Below are 23787 nucleotides of genomic sequence, written 5' to 3'. Positions count from 1 at the left end.
GATCAAAGATACCCTGAATTGATTGTGGTGATAACTCGTGGCATTTTGGGTTCTCTTCCCCATATAAATCCACTTTTTCATTTGTCTGAATCTTAGGTGAGAACTACTTCAGATAATTTGTGGTCTATAATCCAGACATATTTTCCCCTAAAATGAAGGTTATAGCAGCAAAAGAGATCGGTTCTTGACAGCAGTTAAACTGGCTTGAGTTACCACTGAGAAACCTGTTCCAGCTGCTGTTAGTAGTTGGATGGCTCCAGCTTGACCAGTCTGAGATCTTTCAGACAAAAAGGAATATAGGCAAACTTTAACAAAAGCTGTAATAGATGTGACATACAAATAGAAAGGGGGGGAAGCCCTCCCAGCTCTCATGATTTGCTCTTGGTAATGATTCAGTTGCTTTCTCATCTGCTGATGAGACTGTTCCTTTGGTATTGCTTGACTGCACACAGTCACGCTTCTCCCTGCTGTCGGCATTGCCTGGCTGCGTGATTGAGTAGTCGTTCAGGTTTAGGTGGTGATGTGCTGGGCAGACTGTCTTGGTCATCTTCATTCTCTAGTGTAGTTGAGCCCTTATTGCTATGATGCAACGTTCAGATGCCCCTGACTAAGCAGACTGAGCTTGGGTCTGTTGACTTTATTGGCTCTAACTTAGAACCAATCCTCTGTGTCTGACTTCTCTCCCTGCAGAGTCTCTTGGTGTCATCGCATCAAAATACTCTAGGGCTAGCTGCAGATTTCCTCACTCCTATGCTGAGGCATACTGTTTGGCACATCCAAGGCTTTATGCAGTCCCAAACTTACTTACTACTGCAAAACCTTCTGAATGCTAGACTTGCATATCTTTGTTTCTGTAGGATGTGTACACGCTGCTTTTAATGTCCCTAGAGAAAATTGGTAGTGTCCTGGTAGTGTTCTCTTAACCCAGATCGGTGTGTGAGATAGCAAAAGTAGTTTGTTTTTGCTGCATCCTGCTGGAGAGGGGATATAAATTATCATTTTGAAAATGATGCTTTTGAATTTGCGTTGTCCTTTTTATTACTGAAGTCTGAAATAAGTTGCTTTTGGTAAATGAAGCAGGTAGTGTAAAGTGTGTATTGGCTTTAGGTAACCATTGCTGCACTAAAAAAAAATTCCCAGTCAATTTGGTAGCCAAGGGGAGAAAGTTACTTATCTTCCCTTTGTCAAAATTTTAAAAAATTCCTTAAAGAGCAGTTTTCAGTCTGCAGTGGTAACTAGAAGAAAGAAGAATTCGGAGGAGTTTGGGGACGTGCCTAGAGGCCCAGCCCCTAGTTCGTCTGTTGTAATAGTAGTGGAGGACAGGCAGCCATAGTCCATGCTTGTAAGTGTCCCAATCCTGGGCTTGTGGAGTCGCGTAGTCCTCATACGTTGCAGGTGACCTGGCTTCTTCGGTAATAACAAGTCAAGTTGATATCTTAATTGCTACTCTCACACTGAAGAACTACAGCAACAGCTCATTTAACCCTACGATCCAGGTCTGAAAGGTACAGCAGTAGTCTGCAGCCCAGTTTCCTCCTGTACGCTGTTGGGATGAGTAAAGCTCATTCACTTTGGTAGTTCACATGAAACTGTGCTAGGTGGCCTGATGGCTTTGCCCTTGACAGCCTGCTGAGTGCCCTTTTGAGAGGCATGCTCACCAGTGTTGTCTGACCTGCTTTTTCTCCGTCTCTGAAGCTACAAGGCATTGTACCTGTCTGAGGAGCCCTCACCTGCCAGAGCCAAAACCAGTTTTTTGTCTTAATGTTGTGTTTCTGGAAACAATACCAACATTGAGATAGATGATCAGGTGTGCTGAGAACTTGATGAACACTGAGCAAAATGGCCTGAGGCTTTTATATGTAAGGAGTGGTGGAGTTGCCTGGTGTGACTCATTCCCAGTAGTGTCAGCTTGCAGTGGCTTCAGGAAATTTGGTTGCATGGGTGATCTATAGCTTTGGTTTTAGCAATATGTTGAATTCCTGTCAGCCATTAGGGTTGACTCACCTATTGATTCTAACATAAAGTTGAAAGGGATGCGTGTCTAACTAAAGGTGCTCAGCCTAATACTTGAAATAGGCTCTTTCTGCCCCTGAATGTGTCAGCCACTGACAGAAGAATCGGAGCTCAAACTGTCTGTAAAATTCTCATCTTTTGGCGCTTCCTTTAAAATGAGGTTTGCAATTGGATGTTCAATTGAAACATTAAGGAGGAAGATTAAGACCTCACTTGGGGAATGATGGGTGTGAACATTAGATCTGCTCCAAATTAGACTCGAGCCCTGTGTGCCCCTGGTGTGGGTGTACCAGATGCTTTCACGTTTCTGAAGAACACCTACTGGGCCTTTCAGTCCACCAGCTGTAGGACTTCTGAAACAAAAGGCAACTCTAATTCTTGGTGATGTATAATGTCAAAGTAGAGCTTAAAAATTCAGTTATTTAAAGAATCATGCTGTGACGTCTTGATAAAGAGATCTTGCGATGCACAGCAAAAGAAGCAAATATGTTACTGAACATACCACAAGCATCTTGGAGCAAGGTATTAGCTGCTCGGTCAGCTAAAACACTACAGCTAATTCTACAAAGCTGTTTTCTCAGGGACAGGCCTGCTCTGTGTTTAAAAGCTACACAGACACTCATTTGCATATTTAACATCTTAGCTATGTAGTATTTGCTTTGAGATCTGAGATTGAAGAAGTTACTGGTAAAATTTCGTGGGCAATAGATGCTAACTCTTGTTAGCATTGTTTTCGGTTGTATGTACCAAGAAACTTCTGCTCTTTGATTAAGTTCTTAAATGGTACCAATCCATGTATTGTCCAGTTTATCTAGACATGTGCAGTGCTGGCTAACTGACTGTGCTTGCCCACTATCATGGTATATCTTTTAGATCAAGACAGATTAAACTGAGGAGGATCAGTGTGGTATTTCCAGTAGGAAGAGCTTTTCTTAATTCCAGGGAAGGCAGAAGATGCTTAATTGGGGCTTGGAAGGAATGAACTTAGTAAGCTCAGAAATCTAGAACTCCCTCTGTGCTTTCCTGATCACCCTGGGTGGTTCTTTGTTTTTGTCATTTAGATTGTCAGATCCTGAACCAAGTTATTTATCCTCCCAGTCGTTTCTTGGAGCTATAAAATAAGTTTGCTTATCTAACTTAGGAACAGGATAAGTAGAGCAAATGTTTGAAGCATGTCCTATAAGCTAGAGATAATACTGTAGAATTGCAGAGAGTTGTGCTGTGCTGCACACACAAAGTTAAAGCTGTTTCAAAATGTTTTTCAGGTTCTAAATGGCTTCTAAGAAATTGGGATCCGACTCTCATGGTAAGTGAAATTTGATATCCTTTTATTTTTTATTTTTTTCAAAAGGATGAACCTTAATATTATATTGCTGTTGACTGATGTCCCAGGGCTAGAGAGTATGTAGAGACTAATCTGTTCATTCCTAACAAACCACTTGGAGGATGAACTACCTTGTCCTCCTTTTTGCATAGCTGCTTGCAGTGCTGATGCTGTAGCAGTCCTCTGGTTAAACTGAACTTCAGCCAGTGGCTGTTTTTCCCCACTTATGGCAAAATAGTGTCTTTCCCTCCCCCCTCCAGAATCAAAGCTGAACTGCAACTGTGATACTGATCTGATGTTTATTGAGGCAGGCATGAGATTTGCAGTTTCTCTCTGGGGAAGTCAAGTGAGAAGCTGAATTAAAAGCAAAGCTTTTATTATATCACTGAGTCATGCTTGCTTTTTGCTTAGCAGTGAATTTGTTCCCAAGTTTGGACTAGATCTGTTTCAGTAGCTCACAGTTAGGTAAGTGAAGAAAGGAATCTCTAAGGTTTTGATTCTTGAACCATTTGAGATGTGTAGCTTTCTGCAGATGGCGGATATCATAAGAATTACTTGCCTGTGTATGTTATCTTTTAGAAAATAGGGTATAAATTTGGGAGGGCTAAAATTTCTGTGGAACACTGAAGCTATTTATTGCACGTACGTAATGCAACTTCTTTAAATCAGTTAATGGTAGGTACGGGCAAAATTCCTAATGTGTTTAATGCTACAGGAATTTCTGCTTTTAGAAACTCAACCTTGATCTTCCTGGATTATCCTTCAGATAAGAGGGTCCTGAGGCGTTCCCTTTGCCCTGGGCTTTGCTATTCCAGGTTTCCTATTCAATCTTGCAAGTGTAAAATTGAGGTATATAGGCATTTCTTTAATTTAACTGCATAACCAAGAATTAATAAAAATGGCCTGTGAAAACTTAGTTTAGATGGCCTCCTTCATTGTTCTGGACTAGTAGTCCTGTGGCAAGCAGAACTCATTAGGTGGCTGCCAGCTGTTAGGCAGTTGTTTTCTTGTGTGTATGAATGGTGTCTGTGAAGGCTCTGAAGTGCTCATCTTAGAATCTGTTTGTACTCTGCCTGCTTAGGAAGCAGAGAAGACAGCAAGGATACAGCTGAGAGCTAGAACTCAACCTGCCTTAAATGTTTCTTAAAACAGTACAACGTTGTGGAACATGCCCCCGGAATCGAAACAACAAGATCAAAAGAAATGATGCTGTAACCTCACTGGTTAACTTGAACTATCCCGTTGAGTACCCTCTGTTCCTAATGATATCAGCAGTGCTATCACCAGCAGTACTGTTTGTTAGGAGTAGTGAAGCAACTTCCTTGGCTTGTTATGTCTGTAGAAATGAGCAGGACAGTATTTTCAGTCTTCCGCAGGGTATGTAAGAAGCAATCCCACTAACCGAATTTCAGCGTAGGGTAAAGTGTGTTGCCCAATAGCTGCCTGCGACTCTGTGTCCCTGACAGGTTGGTAGAAGTGAGTCAATGTAGTTAACATGCTTCTTATACTTACTGTTGAGCTATTTTTTGGACTTCAGAGAGTTGCTGTTGAGGTGAAGATGGGAGCTACAGCTGGAGAGGAGGGAAACCTCTTGCTGCTTTGAAGGGTGACCTTAGCATACATGTATAACTTTCCCTAAGCAGATAGCTTCAAGTGCAGTCCTGTCACTCGAATAATAGAAAGTTCAAGCTTCAGTTTTAATAATTAGTGGCATCATCTGGTGTGCAAAGGATATATTGAGTGTAGTGCAATTATTGCTGTTATCACTACTGCTATACAGTTTGAAAGCTTTTGATCTTAATTTTTGGAAGTTACTGAAGTGTGGGGTTTTTTTTTTTGTTTGTTTGTTTGTTTGTTTTTTGTTTGGTTTTTTCCCCCCTTAAGGCTAGCAGCAAAAATTAACTACTTCTAGGTTTCAGACTGTTACCTAGTAATAATTGGTAACTGTTTTCATCATGCTGTCAAGCTGGAGAACATTTCTACTAGTTGACTAGTGATTACTGCATTACACTAAAGTGGAGAGAAATTTAATCTCTGCTAGTAGCTCCTTGGGTCAGGAATATCATACACTGCGTGGTATCATAGATCAGTTTGACAGGTATAGTTCTGCTGGGGCTATTCTCAGAACTTCCGCAATATGCTTTTAAGTCCATAAAAAGATGAAGTAGTCATAGCCATATAACAGAGGTTTTCTTGAGCTGTAATTGCTTCATTTGAACATGTGACCTTTAAAACGCTGATGTGCATGATACTTTATATGTGGATTTTGTTTAAACAGTAAATTCTCTAAAGCAATAAAACAAAATTTGTGCCCCTCATCAGATTTGTGCAGGCAGAAAGATTATTCTTCTACAAAAAGAATAAATTTATTGCTTTCTGGATCAGATTTTAATTCTAACTAGTACTTTTCTGGTTAGACTGGAACAAAATGGATACTATGTACATCAGTGTTACTCACTTCAGAAAAGCTTTTTACTGTCTGATGTCTTGAGAGACTTGGTCTGTCTCTTAATATGTGCTTGTGACTTCTGTAGCAGAGCTGTCTTTGAGACAAGGTTATAGTAGTAGTCGCTATCAGAAAATCCTATTTCTGGGAAGAAACTGAAGTCTCTATTCCTTAGTCTGTGTGCTGAGGTTAACCTGACAGCCATCAGTTCAGCCTGTCTAGTCCGGAGGTTCTGTGTGTGTGTTCTCTCTTTCTCCTTTTTTTTTTTTTTTAACTGTACCAAAACAAACTCGGTGTTGCTGTGGCAATGTGTGCACGTACCCTCTGTGGTTAGTGTCTGCTTCAGGCAAACAAGAAAGCTGTGTAAGGGAAGACAGTACTACTTTCCTCATCATACCAACAGGCCTAGCAAGACACGTTTTTGTGTTCTGAGACCTTTAGGCCATCTTCTGAGACGGGTGGGAAGAGGTGATTCTGTTTCACTCACGTCCTTTGATAGTCCTGGTTACATCAGGACTAGTGTCAGTAGGAATAAGCAGGCTCCTCCAAGCTCCAAGGATCAGAAGATCCGGTCATCTCTGGGCTGTGATGTGCCAGTGCAAAGGCTGGCACGTTCACTATTCTTGCATCAGCAAACACCTTGAAATTATCAGAGAACTCTTAAATTGCCAGCTCAAATCCAATGTTTGGATGTTGTGTTGCAGTAGTGGTAGTAGTTGTCAGTGAGCTCAACTGATGACAACACATGAGTATTTAACTCCAAACTAATAAGATGTTCCTGTTTTTAAAAGCTGTTCTTCCTGTTAGAGCTTGTGGCTGCATTATTGTAGATGAGTCAACAGTAAAGGAACACAAATAGTACTTAAACTGTTGTCTAAGTATGAAAATAGGTCAGATAAAAATGACAATCACAGCTCACTGAGCAAGAAGTTAGCCACTGAACAACATCTGAGACATTGCCACTGATGTCTTGTTGGATCTGTAACTCAAAGCAAAATAGCAAATGAGTATTTGAGGAACACTTCAAACTTCTGTGCACAATCAAAACCTTGCCAGTAATTGTGAAAGCTTCATCCAGTGATCCAAGAGACCCCTTTGAGTTAAACTCAAAACAGAGGGGTGTATGTATTGTGTGGTTTCTGATGCTTTTTCATAGAGCATGAAGGGAAAACAAACCTGTAGCCTGGCTTACTTGAATTCTTGGCAATTCTGCCTTAGGAGTTTACAGGATGCATGAAGAAATAGTCTGTGTTAAAACACTTTAAATACCACATGGAAGTGATCAATACAAGGAACTATGAAGTAAGTTTGTGGCCACTCCACCATCAGAGTGGCCACAATCAAGATTGATTGGTTAAGTTAGATTTTTGTTTTTCTTCCTCCCCTCCCTCTACCTAAAATCTGAATTGCTAAGTTAAATAGTCGTAAGCTATTTCACTGTGTTTTGATTAAAATGGTGCTTCTAGGCTTTGGGCTGCTTTGCCCTTGTGACCACTTGTGACCAAACATTATTTCTGACTTGTGGGAAGAGGATGGATTTTAGTTTCTTAGCTGCTCTCGAGCTGGATTGCTTTTAGGCCTATTTTGAATATCAGAAAATGTGATTGATTCTGTTACAGAAACATAACTTAATATAATGTTCAGGAGAGCTTTAATTTCAGTTGTGTGGGCATAGTTTTGTCACAAGGGAAGCTAATGCTGGGGGTACTAACTTGAAGATCTGTCCTATATTTGGATGGTTGTCAAAATGTAATTATGCACTAAAATATATGTTAAAGAGGCAACAAAGTCCAAATGTATTAAATGTATTTCTGATCAAGCAATTTCCTTTTTAGTCACCTGATACTGCTAGATTTGCAGAGATAGAATAGCTCCCAGATACAGAAATTTGAGTCTCAATTGAATGCATTAAACAAGTTTCTGATACCACTTCTGCTTTTGATCTTAGGGCCTTTCAGTTATCTTGATGATGTCCCATTTAAGATAGGAGACAAATTCAAAACCCCACCTAAGGTTGGATTACCGATTGGTTTTTGCCTGCCTGATTCTCCTCAGCTTGTCAGAGAAGCCCAGGTAAGTTTGGGTTTTTTTTTTTTTTTTTTTTTTTCCCTTTCTGCCCTCTTCTTCCCTTGCTGCCAATATGTGATGCTCTAAGTCTCAGGAAGTTTAGTTTTGCGTATGTAGTCAAAAGTTAGTCTCAACTGTGCTGTGGTGCCAGTTGTTATGCTAGAGAAAAGTAAAGTGGAAAAACTCAAATACCCATGTGATGGCATGCTTGAAAAATCCTGTTTGAGAGTAACTGAAATTATGTTTTTATGACAGTATTTTATGGATTCTCCTTCTAAAGGGATGAAGAAATAAATTTCCAGTTCATGTGCAATTCTGATGGGAGTTCTTGTCTAGCCATGTAGCAAACCTGATGCAGCATATTAGGTTGCTTCGAGGTCTTCCAGGAGCATGAATCTGTTCCCCTGAACTTTTGGTAGCATAAAATCAGTTGCTTAAGCATAACTCTTAAAGCTGGGAATTTCAGTTACCTATTGGCCCCATGGCAAGAGCACTCCTGTTTTGATAATGTGACAGTATCCTGGCAGGGGAGTTGTGCATGAACTTCTTGTGAGTCACAGGTAGGTTGCACCCTGAACTTAGCTGGAAGCCTATGTTCTCTGAGCAAGCTGTGGTTATTTAAAGAACGCTAAGGCTGTTCATTCTTCCTAAGTTGTTAAGGCTTTAAATAGATATAATTTGTTCAGAATTTTATCCTCTCTCAAACAGGCCACTATCAACTCTCGGCCAGCAAACTGATAGTGAGTAGCTTATATAAATGCCTTTCTGTGCTAATCTGAGTTTGAAGGAGCTGATATTAAAAATAAGAAAAGCTTGTGGGATGCAGTTATGGTAGTAATAGTGGCAAAATCAGCTCCTGCAGGTAGTCATATTACTGATTGGTATTCGTGTAAGAATACTGATACATCTTCAATCAATGGGAGTAAAATGCTAATGTAAAGTCCCGTATAGATCTTCAAATGGGACTTGAGTAATACCACATTGGTTTTTGGATGCAAAAATTACTCCACTGTGTTCTTGAATGACTTGTGGAATCTGTGGATGGTGGGTAGTTCACCATCTAGACTGTCCATCTTAGTTCTATGCTTGATTTGCACTCACTAACAACTGATATTTCATACAGCCATTATTCTTTGTTAGGTATGTTGCTGTTAGAAATAGTCACTATGATCCTTACAATTTATCTCTTTTTTTCCCCTGTCAGTATGACTTCTCACTGGAAAAGAAAACAATTGAGTGGGCTGAAGATATCAAAAAAATTCAAGCTGCTCAGAGAGAAGCTGAACGAAAGGCAAAAGAAGCGATAGCAAACTCAAAGGCAGCTTCAGAGGACAGCAATAAAATGGGGTTCTCAGAGGGACCTTGCCCTGAGGTCATACCTCCTCCTATTAACCCTATCCTTGCTAGTCTGCAGCACAATAATATTCTTACTCCCTTGCCAGCTGACAGCAGTGCAGTGAAGCAGAAGGTTCTTAGTCCACCTCGTCCAAAAGCAGATTTCAACCCAGCTGATTTTGAATGTGAAGAAGACCCGTTTGACAAACTGGAATTAAAAACTATTGATGATAAGGAGGAATTAAAAAACATTCTTGAAATTCATGTTGGTACGACTGGGCCAATTGTTGCCCAGCTGTTAGACAGTAGTTTGCCCAAAGGAGGGCCCGAGTCTGTCTTACAAGATCAAGAAGTTCTGGCATCCATAGAAAGGGCCACGTTGGACTTCAAACCCCTTCACAAACCCAATGGCTTTATCACTTTACCGCAGTTGGGAAACTGTGAAAAGATGTCCTTGTCTTCCAAAGTGTCCCTGCCCCCTATCACTTCGGTGAGCAATATCAAATCCCTGTCCTTTCCTAAACTTGACTCCGATGAGAGTGATCAAAAATCATCAAAGCTCACGAGCACTTTCCACAGCACTACCTGTCTCCGCAATGGCACTTTTCTGAGCTCTCTGCAAACCTTTGCTCAGAGTAAAGCTAGTGAACTGAATGGACACCATATGGTTGGTCTTTCTGCTCTAAATGAGGACAGTGGCATGGAGACATCAGCATTATCCTCTTCATCCAGGCTGCCTTCCCTGGCTGAGTTGACAGTTTGTACAGAAGAAGAATCATCTCAAAGCACAGCGACATCGGTAAACATGCGACTGGTTAGAATTGAGTTGGCTGGGGGGATGTGTGGAGGCAAATATTACTTCTAAAATGTCTTGTGGCTTTGTTTTTAGTTTCATTAATGAGTGATATATATATAGCGGCAGGACAGATTAGATGCTGCAATGCCTCTTCATTTAAGTGGTAACCTGATCAGTGTTTGTGCTGAGAGTTGTGGTCATTGGACTATTGATTCCTTTGCAGGTTTTTCATCCCTCCAAGTCTGTTACTTTTTAAATAATTCTGGAGTGGCATTTTTTAGCGTTTCCACTCCTCTCTTCACCCCCAGCTCTTCACAAGCTGATAGCTGTTCATGGTTGTATACCTTCGAGTTAAGAGTGGTAAGATTACTTTGCAGTCTTGCGTTCTGTCTTGGTCAATGAGATGACATCTTTGAAACTACTTGTAGGTTTTGAGTTTAAGTATAGGAAATGAATGATGCAAAGCAGCTCTTCTAGATGTGTTTCTAGGTTCACTTACGTAATTGCTGGAAAAGATGAGAATTGCAGCTTTTCCAAGGAATAGAAGCAATAATATATAAAAAGCTGTCACAGTTGTTCTTTGCTGCTTTCAGGTAAGAAAAATAGTGCTAACAGTTGATCTGTAGTGAAAAAAAAAAATTTCTTGCCCTAGATCCTTTTAAAAAATAGCCTTTAAAAGCAAAATAATATTGCTGGTCTGAATCTGGTAATAGCCCTCTTCCTTGTGAGGGAGTGTGAAAGGGTTGCTCTGTGGATGCCAAAAGCAGTCTCAAAGATCATCTCAAATTACTAAAATAATTGGTTTCCATTTAGCTGGGAGAGAGGAGTGTAACACTTTCCTCAAACTTGCAAGTTCTGAAGTTACTGGGCATTTAACTTCACAGCTGCTGTTGTTTCTTTGTAGATGAAAATCTAGATCTGAGGCAACTTGCAGACCTTTTTTTTCCTCCCCAAATAACCTAAGCTTTGGACACCAATACTCGTGAAAACTAATGGAAACTTCAAATCCTCTACATAGCTCTAAAATTTGAGAAAGTGAAAGACTTTTGTGCAAAAAAAGCAGTGCATCGGTGGTGCTATGGACTTACTGACATACTTTAGGTTTTTGTATGACATCATGTGCTGTAAAGCAAGTGAGTGCTTCACACCCATGGCTTTTTAGCCTTGTTTCAGGCTTTAATAAATGCATTAATAATTGAGAGATACAATTTTTTGGCAATTAGTCTATTCCTTAGCACAGCAGAGTAGCTATTTGTTGATCACTAAAACAAGTCTTTACTATAGTAAACTTCTGGCAGAAGTAGCAACGTATTGAGAAACTGCTCACTATTACAAAGCACAGGTTTGAGAAATTATTTTATTATCGTGTATATATACACACACACACATATCTCTGAGTATAATAATATATATATATATATATGATAATATATACACACACACACAACACACTTCAAGGTTTTATTTCTGAGTGTGTATTCCATGGCTCTGGGGATGAATGTAAAATATCATTTAATACTAGATAGGTGGGCCTTTAAGATGGTCAGACTCTCACACCAGCTATTTAAATTTCTGCTAGATTAAAACCTGTTAAAAATCAAAAAGGAGATGTATTCTCTAGGGTGCTCTAAGGGAAGACACAAACCAATAAACTGAAGAATTAAATAAATAGACGTAAATACTAAGAAAACTGATAGGATTTACTAGGAACAATAAATATTTATTGAAATTGGTTTTGTTTGGAGTAGCACAACCTAGATGCGTATGCTGATGGAACTAGTTCTGTTTCTCTTATTTCCAAGACTTCAGAGTACCCTCATCTTATATTTCCATAGTATGGTCCAAGTGGCTGGAAGATGACAGCTGAGTTACAGTATATGCGTTTACTCCAATTTCTTGAAACAAATATCCCCAGATATTTGATAGAGAAGGGTTTCAGAGGGATCCTTTTAGCTCCCTTGAGTAGGAAGATCATGCATCCTTTTTGTGCAAGGTTGCACAAGAATAAGCCTGGCCGATTTTAGAAAGCCTCGGGACAGTTATGTCCCTGTATATTCCAGGGTGATATATCTTTCTCACTGGGACCACAAACTGTAACTGTTTTGGAGTTACTTTCTAATCTTATGCTTTATCAGTGAATTGGATAGAGGATGTTTGCATATAAATAGCAAATTTTAGAATTTTGATTTACTAACTGCTGCAGCAGCTGTGTTCGGAGTTGTTTTCTCTCCTTCGAGTTTGCTCAGCTGCCCCTGAGCTTTAGTTTCTGGATCCCTGCTGAGGTCAAAGTATTTTTTTTTCTTTGCAGCTCACTGGCTTTCTGCTTACAAAATTGGCAGAGAAATGAGTAGTGAAAATGACAAACAGGTTGAAATTAAACAGAACTGGTTAGCTAATTTTTTTTTTTTTTGAGTGTAGTTTATTTTATCGGTGGATTTCAGCTAACGGGCAGCTGGGGCATGCCTGACACACCATTATTATATGCTACTGTATTAGCATGATGTGCCTGGTGGACCAGCCAGCTGATGGGGTCCCTGGCTTGTCTATGAAGTCCCTAACAAAGTAGAAACAGTGTGCAAGTACAGGCCTAAAGCACCGCGTGTCCCTTCCTCAAAGGACATCAAAATGCAAGTTTGAAAACAGGGGAGCATGACTGAGTGACCGGTTCTGACTTTCTCCTGCAGTTCCTTCACTGACATTTTCCCCTCTTCCTGTGGGAACTGTTGATCGTGAGAACAGCTTGTAAAGCTAGAGTAGATTGGTGAGAAGGAGTTTGGTTTTACCTTACTGTCTGACACTGAATTGCAGCCAGAAGAACCAAAAACTGCTTCTGATACTGGTAGCAGAGAGAACAGAGCATCCTCCATTTAGACAAACTGATAAATGGCTGATTTCAGGGCTCTAGAGCAATGTTTCAGTGTGTCACGTATGCCTGTGCTTCTTGCTCTGGCGGAGTCTGGAGAGGGTGCGCACAAACTGGTTTGAGCTCCTCATCACCCATGAGGGGAGGTTCTCGGGTAACCAGGCCATCGGACTACATGTGACTTCTCAGACTTTGTCTCCTAGAGGAGATGTTCTTAGCCTGTAGCTGGAGATGGGTGGAAATACAGAACAGAGGCTCCTCTTTCATCCCAGATGAAAGGAATTTGCTAAATGTTTAATAGAGGAACAACTCTGATAAAATTTATAAAGCTTTGGGAGATCTTTCCTGTTTGGGCCAAAAAAAGGCCCTTCTGCTTGAAAGCTTGTTTGCTTCTTTCAGTCTGTTTTAGCTTAAACCGTATAAAGAGAAGCAATAAACTTTGAGGCATTTGAGCCAAAATACTTTCTTGTAGATTATCCTACTTCTGCTTGAAACACAGGAAGCCTTTTAAATGATTGAATTGAAACATGCAGATTTGGTTATGACAAAGTGCTTGATTCAGCATTTGATTTAGCTTTTAATGTTGCAAGCCCACTGAAAATCTATATCTATCTTTATGGGGGAATTAAACCAGCTGACAAGTTTGTATTTGGGGGAAGTAAGATTTTTCTGGGAGATATATTTTATTAGATGTGCTAGTACAGTTAGAAGCAGGCAGACGTGGGCACAAAAGCCCTACGGGGACTAATAGCAAATAGTGATGAACTGAACAGTGATTTTTAAATACTGAAGGTAAGAATTGCTCTGGCATAGGTTAGGCTGTCAACCTTCAGGGAGCTTTTAATGCTTGAGTGTATTATTTGGAGTGTGATCCTCTTAACTGCACTATAACTGCAGCCTGTTAAGTTGGGCAGAGTAGTGTAAAGCAGTTGTTTGGTTCTGCCCTCTCAGACTGGCTCTGCAAAAATGGAGCAGACATGCAGCTGGGACACAGGTAGGATTCCTTGCTAGACTATTGTGGAGTTTGAAGGGAACAGGTGAGACACTGAGCTTGATCCACCATAGAAATGATCTACTTCTGGACTGTTAATAGCTGAAACTCCTCAGAATGGGCCTGTTCCATGTTGCTTATTCTCCTTCCTGTCCACCCTGGGAGGAGCGTAGGAATGTGAGAGTTTGAGGCTAACGGAAGTGACAGGGAACTAATAAAATTTAAATTGAAAATCCTAGCCAATAAGTCATTTAAAAGCCTGTATTTGACGTGAGTGAAATGAGGAACGTCACTGTGTGGTAGCTCCTCTTATGTTCCCCCTCAAGTTTTTGCCCAAGCCAAATGTCTGTTAGTGCAGGCTGAATGCAGCCTCTGGGTGTTACAGTCCTCAGTACCAGGCTGAGGTTGATACAGACCCAAGGGGCTTTTTGAAATAGCTATAGCAGAAGCTAGGTTTAGAAACTAGCTTGGAGCTAGAAGAAGAATAGGTCACTTTTAACCCAGTAAAAGGTTTACTGAGGGTAAATTATAAAACTTTACTGTCACAGATGGGTGTTTTTGCCTTGCCTCATTGGGATGTACTGGGTGTGGGATGAAGTATTGCAATGTTGGTTAAAAATCACTTGCTTTTCTTAGCCAGCATGTAACATTGCTTGTTTATGGCACCTGAAATGCGTAACTTTGAGAGTAGAAAAGGCACAATGGGGGTATAACTTTCTCCTACCTCTTCTCATAATCAAAGTCAAAAGAAGCCTCTGGGTAATGACTTCAAATTTGATTAATGTCATTTAGTAGTTATACACTGTCACTAGTATATCACTATGTCAAAAGCTGAACTGGAGTCAGTGTGTTACAGAGATGTATGAATCTGTAGCTTTCACAGTGACAGAATAAACACATTTACAGTTACTGTGGGAAGGAAGAACATTCTCCTTGGAGTATAATCCATTTACAGAATATTAAGAAAAGAAAATCCTTATGAGACGTATTCTGTAACTGTGCACAACTGCACAGCTTCTGCACCTCCAAGATGTGGAAGGTTGACCACAGCACAAGTCTCCCTAGCTTGGCAGACTTAGTCTGAGCTCTTCCTCCATTAAACCCATCTCACCAAGCTGTAACACAATCTGCTCAATGGTGCGTAATGTTCATCATATTATTTGTCTTATCCAGCAGGTACACTCAGACTACAAGGAAGCAGAAATCCCTGTGGTAAGTTCTCAAATGCCTGTGTGCTTGCATTGTGTGGTATTTCTAAAATGTCCCTGAAGTGCTTCCTAAAGCAGTGTTCCTTTGGGTGCAGCCAGTCATAGGTGACTAGTAAACTTGGTTGGGGAAACTCTGAGGTACAGGGTTTGCCTGTAAGTGGCTACTACTTTTGCAAATACTAGGCATGGTATTGAAAGATTTAGCCTCAACAGTAGGAGGAGGTATACTGTAAGGAGTCTGGATGGGACTTTGAGGTGGATTGAGAACTGGCTGAAAGGCAGAGCTCAGAGGGTTGTCATCAGTGGCGTGGAGTCTAGGTGGAGGCCTATGGCTAGTCGCATCCCCCAGGGCTCAGTACTGGGTCCCATCCTGTTCAGCTTCTTCATCAATGACCTGGATGAGTGGACAGAGTGCCTCCTCAGCAAGTTTGCTAATGATACCAAGCTGGGAGGAGTGCTTATACAGCTGAGGGCTGTTCTGCCATTCAGAGAGACCTGGACAGGTTGGAGAGTTGGGCGGAGAGGAACCTCGTGAGGTTCAACAAGGGCAAGTGCAGAGTCCTACACCTAGGGAGAAATAACCCTAGGCATCAGTACAAGCTGGGGGCTGATCTGCTGGAGAGCAGCTCTGCAGAGAAGACCTGGGAGTGCTGGTGGATGACAAGTTGACCATGAGCCAGCAATGTGCCCTTGTGGCCAAGAAGGCCAATGGTATCCAGGGGTGCATTAGGAAGAGTGTTGCCAGCAGGTCAAGGGAGGTGATCATCCCCCTCTACTCAGCCCTGGTGAGGCCTCATCTCGAGTCCTGTGTCCAGTTCTGGGCTCCCCAGGACAAGAGAGACATGGAGCTACTGGAGAGAGTACAGCATAGGGCTACAAAGATGATCAGAGGGCTCGAGCACCTGCCCTATGAGGAACGGCTGCAAGAGCGGGCCTCTTCAGCCTGGGGAAGAGAAGACTGAGAGACTCTTTTCAGTTGTCCCATGTGACAAGACAAGAGGCAGTGGGCAGAAATTGAAGCACGGGAAGTTCCACCTGAACGTGAGGGGGAATTTCTTCACTGTGAGAAAGAGAGCACTGGAACAGGTTGCCCAAAGAGGTTGTGGAGTCTCCTTCTCTGGAGCTCTTCAAGGCCTGCCTGGAGGCAACCCTGTCTAACGTGCTCTAGGTGACCCTGCTTGAGCAGGGAGGTTTGACTAGATGATCTCCAGAGGTCCTTTCCAACCTTACTGATTCTGTGATTCTGTGGACTATTTAAGGTGATTTTGAGGGTAGAAGGAGTATGGTGGAAGTCAGCCTATACACATTGCTTGGTTTTTACCCTAATGAGGAGTAACTTCCCCATGGCACTCTAGAAAACTTCTTCAGTTAACTATTTACTAAAATGATTTACCCTATATCTTCTGCAGTATATCCTAATTCTGCGCTAGCTGGAAGCATGTAGGGGCACTGGGATATAGAGGATTACCATCACCTAATCTTTCTTTTTCACTCCTACCCTTAGGTAACGCACCAACATTTTCCAGTGTCTAAAGTGCCCAATAACACCAGTTGCACAAAGCAGACGGGTGGCCCCACTCCCGAGCTACTGCAAGCCCTCTCTGCCAGTGAGAGACAGTGCATAGAGACAGTTGTCAACATGGGGTACTCACCTGAGAATGTCCTGAAAGCCATGAAGAAGAAGGGACAGAACATAGACCAGGTAAGAGTCTGTGGAACAGGAAAGGGGCCCTCCCTCAGATGCTGTTTCTGCTGAGGAACTGGACCTTGGGTTTGTAAAAATGGGGAGAGGGGAACTCTTGGACTTGTAAAACTGTGTTGCAGCTTGTAGCTACTGTGGTGTTAACCTCTGGAGAGGCTGAGTCACCTGGCACTGAGAGCTCCCCAAAGCCCCCATCCCCCAAATCACCTGCAAAAGTTTCTGTTAAGGCAGCCACACCTGCAAGTGCTGCATCCCAGCTGTATGAGGCTGGGACAGACCCTCAGCTCCGCGTGAAGCTGGGAGAAGTAACTGGTCTTCTCAAGAGCCACAAAGGATGCCACTGAGGATCCACACTGTGTCACACTTCTGTTGAGGGATTGGCCACTGCAAGATTACTACAGTTACGAAAGGCTCTTGCAAGGCACCAGTGACTGACATCTTGTACTGTGACTGTGGTGCTTCCTGCCCTGTATGTTGCCTCAAACACTTTTTAAAATCAGGTCAGAGTATACAGTGCCAGAGAGTGAAGCCTGGCTCTGGGTCTTGGATCAGCTTCAGACAAAGCCATTTTAAAACAGGGACAATGTGGCTGGACTGTCCAAGCTGACCTTGTTTGCTGTGCGTTGTCCAGAGCATCCCCTTGCTGGATTGCATAGATAGCTGGAGGTGGTGTCCCAATAACTTTTGTTCTGGGCAGAATTTGCCTACCTGTGGAGCTGTTCTGCTTGTCCACCAATTGTGAATCTGCTTAAACAGCATACTGAAATGAACTATAGTACTAAATGGAAGGCAGTTTTAATTCCTGCTGTATTTTCAGGTTGTGTTCTCCTATATTCTTAACATTACCTTTCTCTTACTCATCTAACCCTTACCCATACCTCTCACAGCTAAGAATAGATGAGAAATTTGGCAACAGTTTCTGCATGGAAGAGCTGAGATTTACAGGTCACTGAGCAGCCTGAGTTGATCTTAAAAGGCTGCCCACTTCTGGACTCTAACTCTTGGAGATATCTGAGAGGAAACAGATTCAAAAGCTGACTTACCTTAATTGCAGGACCTACAATATCACTTCAAAAACTTGTAGAGTCAAGCACTATTAATCTTAAACTTCTGCTGTCTGCTCAGTTATCAGGAGCAAAAGGCTGAAGTTAGATTTGTAAGATTGTTTTGACCCAAGTATAAAGTGAAGTTCAGAGCTGGTAGGAGACTGTAAAAAAGACCAAAAAAAATTTGTTCATTTTCTCTGAACAAGCTGTTGTGTAGAGAACTTCTCAGCTCTACTAGGAAGAACTTTTTTTTTTTTTCAGTCCCCAGTGAAGCCTGGGGTAGAATTATGCTTAGCCCCTCTGCCTGTGCAGAGTTGGTACACAACTGCACACTGAAAATGTCACTCTGCAAACTTAGTTTCTTTTCCTCATTTTCTGCAGGTTTTGGATTACTTGTTTGCACATGGACAGCTTTGTGAGAAGGGTTTTGATCCGCTTCTTGTTGAAGCAGCTTTGGAAATGCATCAGTGTTCAGAAGAGAAGGTGAGGACGTTACATGCTAAGCAACAGTGAAATTGCATCATGAAGGGGAGTTCCAGCAGCAGTTCCTCTAAAATGACTGATGTAATTTTGGCTTCACAGTAATACTGCCTTGCTTTCAGAGAACATCCTTCTGGTGATAAAGTGAATATGTGTTAAAGCACTAGACACATTCTGTATAACTGTTTTTATTGTTCTCACCTGAATGCATTTGTATGGAGACAGGCTTTTTTTAAGAGCCTTGTCTATTTTGACTATCATGTTTTGAACATCTACTCCACTTTTGGACCAAGTGCTTGGTACAGGGACACCTGACTTCAGAAGCAGCAAATTACCCTCAAAACTCTGCCTGCCCTGCCTGCTGCAGCGATGAATTTCCTCTGCAGTATGTCGGTGTCCCCTAGCTGCCCATTACCTAAGATCCACAGATAAAATACACTACAAAAAATTCAGCTAACCAGCTCTGTTTAATTTCAACCTGTTTGTTTTCACTACTCATTTGATAGAGAGTTATTGCACCATTCACAAATACGGCTTGTAATAGTGTTCAAAGTAACCGTCTTGCTGAAGGTGAGGCTCAGTGTGCTGCTGAATGCTGAGCTCCACTGGCTTTGGTGCGAATGCAGCTTTTCTAAAATGAGCTTGCTGAATGAGATGTATTTTGGGGGCTCGGAGTTAGGGTTCCCAGCGGTTGGAAGGTGGCACTGTGCTAAGCCCCAGCCCCAGGTAAGAATGAGGCTTGGTCCTTTACTCTCTTACAAATAATTCTCTCTCTCTTTCAGACCACAGAACTTCTCCAACTAATGAGTCAGTTTAAAGAAATGGGCTTTGAACTAAAAGACATTAAGGAGGTCTTGTTATTACATAACAACGACCAACACAATGCTCTGGAAGCTCTAATGGCCCGGGCAGGAGCCAGCTGAAAACGCATTCCTGGGTTCTCGACGCATAATGGAGCAGGACCAGCACCGCTACCTTCGCATCCAGTGTGACTTGCTCTCGACAAGGAGTCCAGCTTTTTGCATACACGGGAGAGTGACTGAGCAAGACTGCCTGCGTGCATTATACAGCAGTTCTTTCAAATGAGAGCCAACTTTCTTTCTTAAATTAAAATTTTAAAGTGCCCTTTCCTAAGTTTCCTTTTTCCAGCTTGGCCACGGAGAGTTTAGACTGCCCAAACTCTGCTGGAATTGTATATAGGCAGAAACAGGAGTGGTTTTTTTCCCCTACTGTTGCACTGGAGTTGGACAGAAGAATACTAAGTTGGTTCTGAAACTAGGATGCTTTGGTTCTTTAAAGCTGCTTTCATGGTGTCTGCTTGTACTGAATTACTTGACTTTCACAGTCCAGATTAACTGGTTAAATTTGACCTTTAGTGCAATGGAGTTTTATTTTTTGGTTGGAAGTTAGTCTGTAACTTAGTAAAACACTGGTTCAGAAACTGTCGCTATGCATAAAAAGAGAAGCTGTTCCTCTTCCCGTGCGTGTTTTTTTTTTTTTTTTTTTTGACCCATGCATCCAACACTTCTGCCAGACATAAGCATCCAATGCTGAGTGGTGTGTAAGTTCTCTTGAAACAGGTAAGCTGTGAACTTGACCTGGAGCTGCAACTTGCGTGGGTTCTTGAACCTGAAGGCAGAGAGCTAGGGCTCAGTATTCTTAACCTCCAGGTTTGTAGGTTATTTAAGGAAATGCCCTGCTAGGAAATCAGATTTTTTTTTTTTTTTAATAATACTGTGTGAAGCAGGAGGTTTCTTTCAAGCACTTTCTTTAAGACAAAATATACTCACTGCATTAGTTCCCTTCTCCACACTGCTATAGAACTACGTAATAACATCTAGTACTAGAAATCAGGGTTTGGGTTGGTTTTGGTAGTATGAAGTGTATTATGTTGTACATTGTTCAAGTTCTAAATACATAAAATATCAGCAGTCTTGAGGAATCTTAAGTAATTTGCTAAATATTTTGATTCTGCAGAAGAACAACTAATAAAACCCTCAAATGTAACTCCCAGTGTCATGGTTCACATCTCTCATGCTCTTTGGCTTCAGTAGGTGACCTTGCTGAATCCTGTGAGCCCGGGTGCTGCCTGTTCCTGTAAGCCTCTGTGTTCACTGTCAGAGCTGGACAGACCTACCAGAGGTCTCTGGGCCAGTGGCTGCACTGGTGAAACATGCTGCTTTCTGTGGCCTGTTTCTGTTCTGCACTTGAGTAAAACGAAACCTAGAGATTCACACTCGTGTTAGAGCGTGGAGCTGGCAGTGGACTTCAGGAGGGGAGGAAACTCAGCTGGCTGCCACAGTTCAGAGTTTTCAGTAGGACTTTCAGCAGCAACATTTTCATCCATGGGTTTGGTCAAAGCAGTTGCCTGGTTTTCCTTCCTAGGTGAGAAATGTGAGAGCTTGAAACCAGGGAAATGGGATTCATGAGAAAAGCTGGAAAACAGCTCGTGCTGCTCTGGTGTCACCACTGTGAGCACTTGTGCTGCTTGTTTCTTGATGCTCAGAGTTGATACCCAAACAAAAGTCCCTGTGTACTACTAAACGCTCCTGCAGAATAAGCAAGAAATATTTCCAGTGGAAAAGTAACTATTTAGATCAAACCTGTCTTAATCATCTGTTTGGTTGTCTTAATGTTCAGGCTTTTCATGGTTGCCCTCATAGGGGATTGCTGTGAAATACAGTAGAATAACCACGTTGTTTAAAGAGACTTGCAGGCGTGAGAACAGAGGTGTTAATCTAATCTCTGTGCAAAGACTGGGAGATGATACCTTTGAATTCAGCCTCCTTCCACCAAAGAGACAAACCGTTCAGTGTCTTCTGTGGCAACACCACTCTTGATTGTGCAGTGAGGTTTCTGCGTGTTGGGTTACCAGGTGGCTGCAAGCTGACAGTATTTTCAGGACAGCTTCTCTTAGAGCGAACACGCAAGTCAGTTGTGTGACTGTCGAGTGAGCGGATGAACCAGGTGGCTTAGGGGAGAGGTGATGAAATGTGGAACAAATGACAGCGTGTGCTGAAACTCGAATGTTGGGTTTTTGGGTAGTGTCTGTCTAGCTGCACCGACGTTGCCGTTACCTGCTGTTATGTTCCCCACCAAGCTCGTGCTGGGAGCGGAGCGCTTCCGCTGCTGGCGGTGCCTGAGGACTGGTGCTCTCCCCTGCTGCTGACTGGAGAGAACTGTACTGCTGCTCGTACGTGAAACCTGCTTTTTCTGAGGTATCCAAATCAGCAGCTCTGTTTCATGTTCCTGGAAAACGGTGCTCAGCAGTGTTTGAACGTTGTCGGAGGCCGTTCTGCCTTCTGCGCAGCTGCAGCCAACGCTGTTATCCGGGCTCTGGATGTCACGGAGAAAAGGCTCATGAAGGAGCTGCGCGGAGGCAAAGCCGAGAACTGAGCTGCAGCTCGCTGTGCTTGCAGCGTGCAGAGCCAGAGGCTTGCTGCTGCCTTGCGACGGGCCGCCACAGCGGCAGCGCTGGTGCGGAGGCTCCGCTACGGGAGAGCCGTGAGTCGCCCGCGGCGCGGGGCCTGCTGGGACGCGAGGCGGCTCCTTTGCGGGCCCCTTCGGCTTGGGAGGCAGCGGGAGCTACCCGGCGGCTGCCGCCAGCCACCCTCGAGGCCGCGGCGCCCCGCGGCTCTGTTCGGCCCTGGGACCCCTCCTGGGCGCCGCCGCTCGGTCCCCTGAGCCCCGGGGTGGGAGGAGAGTGACAGAAACGGGAGCCGAACGAAGAGCCCCGGTGTGAAGGGGGAATCTCGTCGTGTATTGCCAACCCGAGTTAATCTCTTACACTCAGACGCTTTTAGTTTTGATCACGCTTAATTTAAGGCAAACTTTATCGGAGTTCTGTAGCAAATTGCATTTTATTTTAAATAATGTATTCAAATAAAATATCAAGCACCCGCCATGAGCACTAATAGTCTTTGTTGCAATCGAATACAAAAGTAAACTCATTACAGTTAATTTACTTGATTGTACACGGCCAGGCTCTACTAATCTGTTAACAGACTTCTGTAACAACAGCACTTCCACACATGCTCGTCCGTTTGAAATGAAAACAAGTCATCGTATCAGGTGTCAGCACAGTATCAAGCGGCTGAAAGGGCTGCCGCTTTTGAAACACTCATTTAGCGCACGAGGTAAAGCAGCACCTAGGTAATGCACTGAACTGGAGAGGAAAATATGCTGTCGTTCTGGTAGTTCCTGGTACGTACTGTGAGCCCAGTTTTGCTATTTTATGGGCACGTAGTACTTCAAGCATGTCAATAGTTCTGTTATTGCTAAGGATGAGGTGCTTTTTTTCTTTTTTCCCTCTTATTTTGTCAGTGGACTGAGTCTTGCATTCAGCAGGAAAAATAATAATATTCTGAAAATAGCCTGGAAATAAAATCTTGCACTTCACACAGAGCACTTCTGAAGATGACTCTAGTTTAAGAGATCATCAGATCTTGGAAACTATTTTTTTTTTAATTGCTGCATGTTTCTCCCAGTTCTTGGCCATTCCAGGGAACAACTGCTTTGGGGACTTGCGCTGGGGAACAGCCTTGCTTGCTTTTCTTCACTGTAGACCAGAAAAATCCCACAGCGATGGCTCAAAATTTGGTAGCTGACTTGACTCCCATTTCCTTTGCACGTGGAAATTTGTGGTTGCTCATCTGTATTGCTGCCCTCACCTCAGAAAATACCAAGGTACTAACATGGCGCTATCACACTGCGGCTTGTTCTTGCCCGTTGCTTTAGAAATGGCCATCTTGGGAAAGCGACTGAAAATCCCTGACTGTACTTTGCTCTTCAAAGGCAGTCCCTACAAACCAAGCGCGTCTTTCCAAGCGCTACCCGAATGCTGAAGCACGCGGAGGTAAGTGCTGCCCTTTTCCCTGCCTTTCCGCCGCCTCCCACTGCGTTGCTGGGCGGCCCTCGCCCTTCCCTGCGACCTCTGCGCGCGGCCACCTGTCCCAGCGGCTCCTTGCGAAAGCGCTCGGCGCCTCCCCGGCAGCCTTGGTTGCTGTACGCTCGTGGGGAAAAGGCTGCGGCAGCTTCTGAAACCGCTTCCACCTCGCCGCTTTCCAAAGGTGCGGGCACTACGCACTGCTGCGCAGGTCACCTCGCCTTTTCCCTGTGGAAAGCTGGCCTTGTCGCTAAGATCGGGGGGGGGGGGGGGGGGGGGGGATTTGCCTTTCTACGAGTTGCTTATTTTAAAGGGGACCTGTTTATTCCCATTTTAGCTCCCAGGTGCTTTACCAACGCACCTCAAGCAGCAGGCAGGTTTGTGCAGTTGCTATATAGGTCTCCGCTAGTAGCTGTCATATGCTGCTACTCTGCGATGTGCGAGGCTGCTGCGGTTGTTGACGCTGCCGTTCTTGCTCCTGAAAGCCTCATTTCTCGGTGCAAAGAAGCCTTGGCTGTGAGACTTGGTTTCAGGTGCAACGTTCTTCTGGCCCATAACCTGGACACAGGTGCTATCCTGAGGGCCATAGACTCAGACTCTGCACCGGCTCTGCTCTCTGCATCGCAGGGGA

The 23787-nt window shown here is 43.1% G+C and overlaps 1 protein-coding gene across 2 annotated transcripts in view; it reads left to right on the top strand.

The window, feature by feature from the left end:
• The window catches only part of UBAP1 (ubiquitin associated protein 1), a 34831-nt gene extending 14553 nt beyond the window's left edge, over positions 1 to 20278 (top strand). For both annotated transcript variants that reach the window (XM_062599455.1, XM_062599456.1), the window contains exons 2-8: positions 3279 to 3319; positions 7732 to 7856; positions 9055 to 9984; positions 15009 to 15047; positions 16548 to 16745; positions 18173 to 18274; positions 19054 to 20278. In XM_062599455.1, coding sequence (XP_062455439.1) covers positions 3286 to 3319; positions 7732 to 7856; positions 9055 to 9984; positions 15009 to 15047; positions 16548 to 16745; positions 18173 to 18274; positions 19054 to 19194 — 1569 coding nt within the window. In that variant the 5' untranslated portion in view covers positions 3279 to 3285 and the 3' untranslated portion in view covers positions 19195 to 20278. The remainder of the gene's footprint in view (positions 1 to 3278; positions 3320 to 7731; positions 7857 to 9054; positions 9985 to 15008; positions 15048 to 16547; positions 16746 to 18172; positions 18275 to 19053) is intronic.
• Positions 20279 to 23787: the final 3509 nt, after the last annotated feature.

Source organism: Rhea pennata, chromosome Z (genome assembly GCF_028389875.1).
Source record: "Rhea pennata isolate bPtePen1 chromosome Z, bPtePen1.pri, whole genome shotgun sequence".
In the NCBI taxonomy this organism is placed as follows: domain Eukaryota; kingdom Metazoa; phylum Chordata; class Aves; order Rheiformes; family Rheidae; genus Rhea; species Rhea pennata.
The sequence above is the reverse complement of the archived record's forward strand: the minus strand, read 5'-3'. Positions and strand labels throughout refer to the sequence as shown.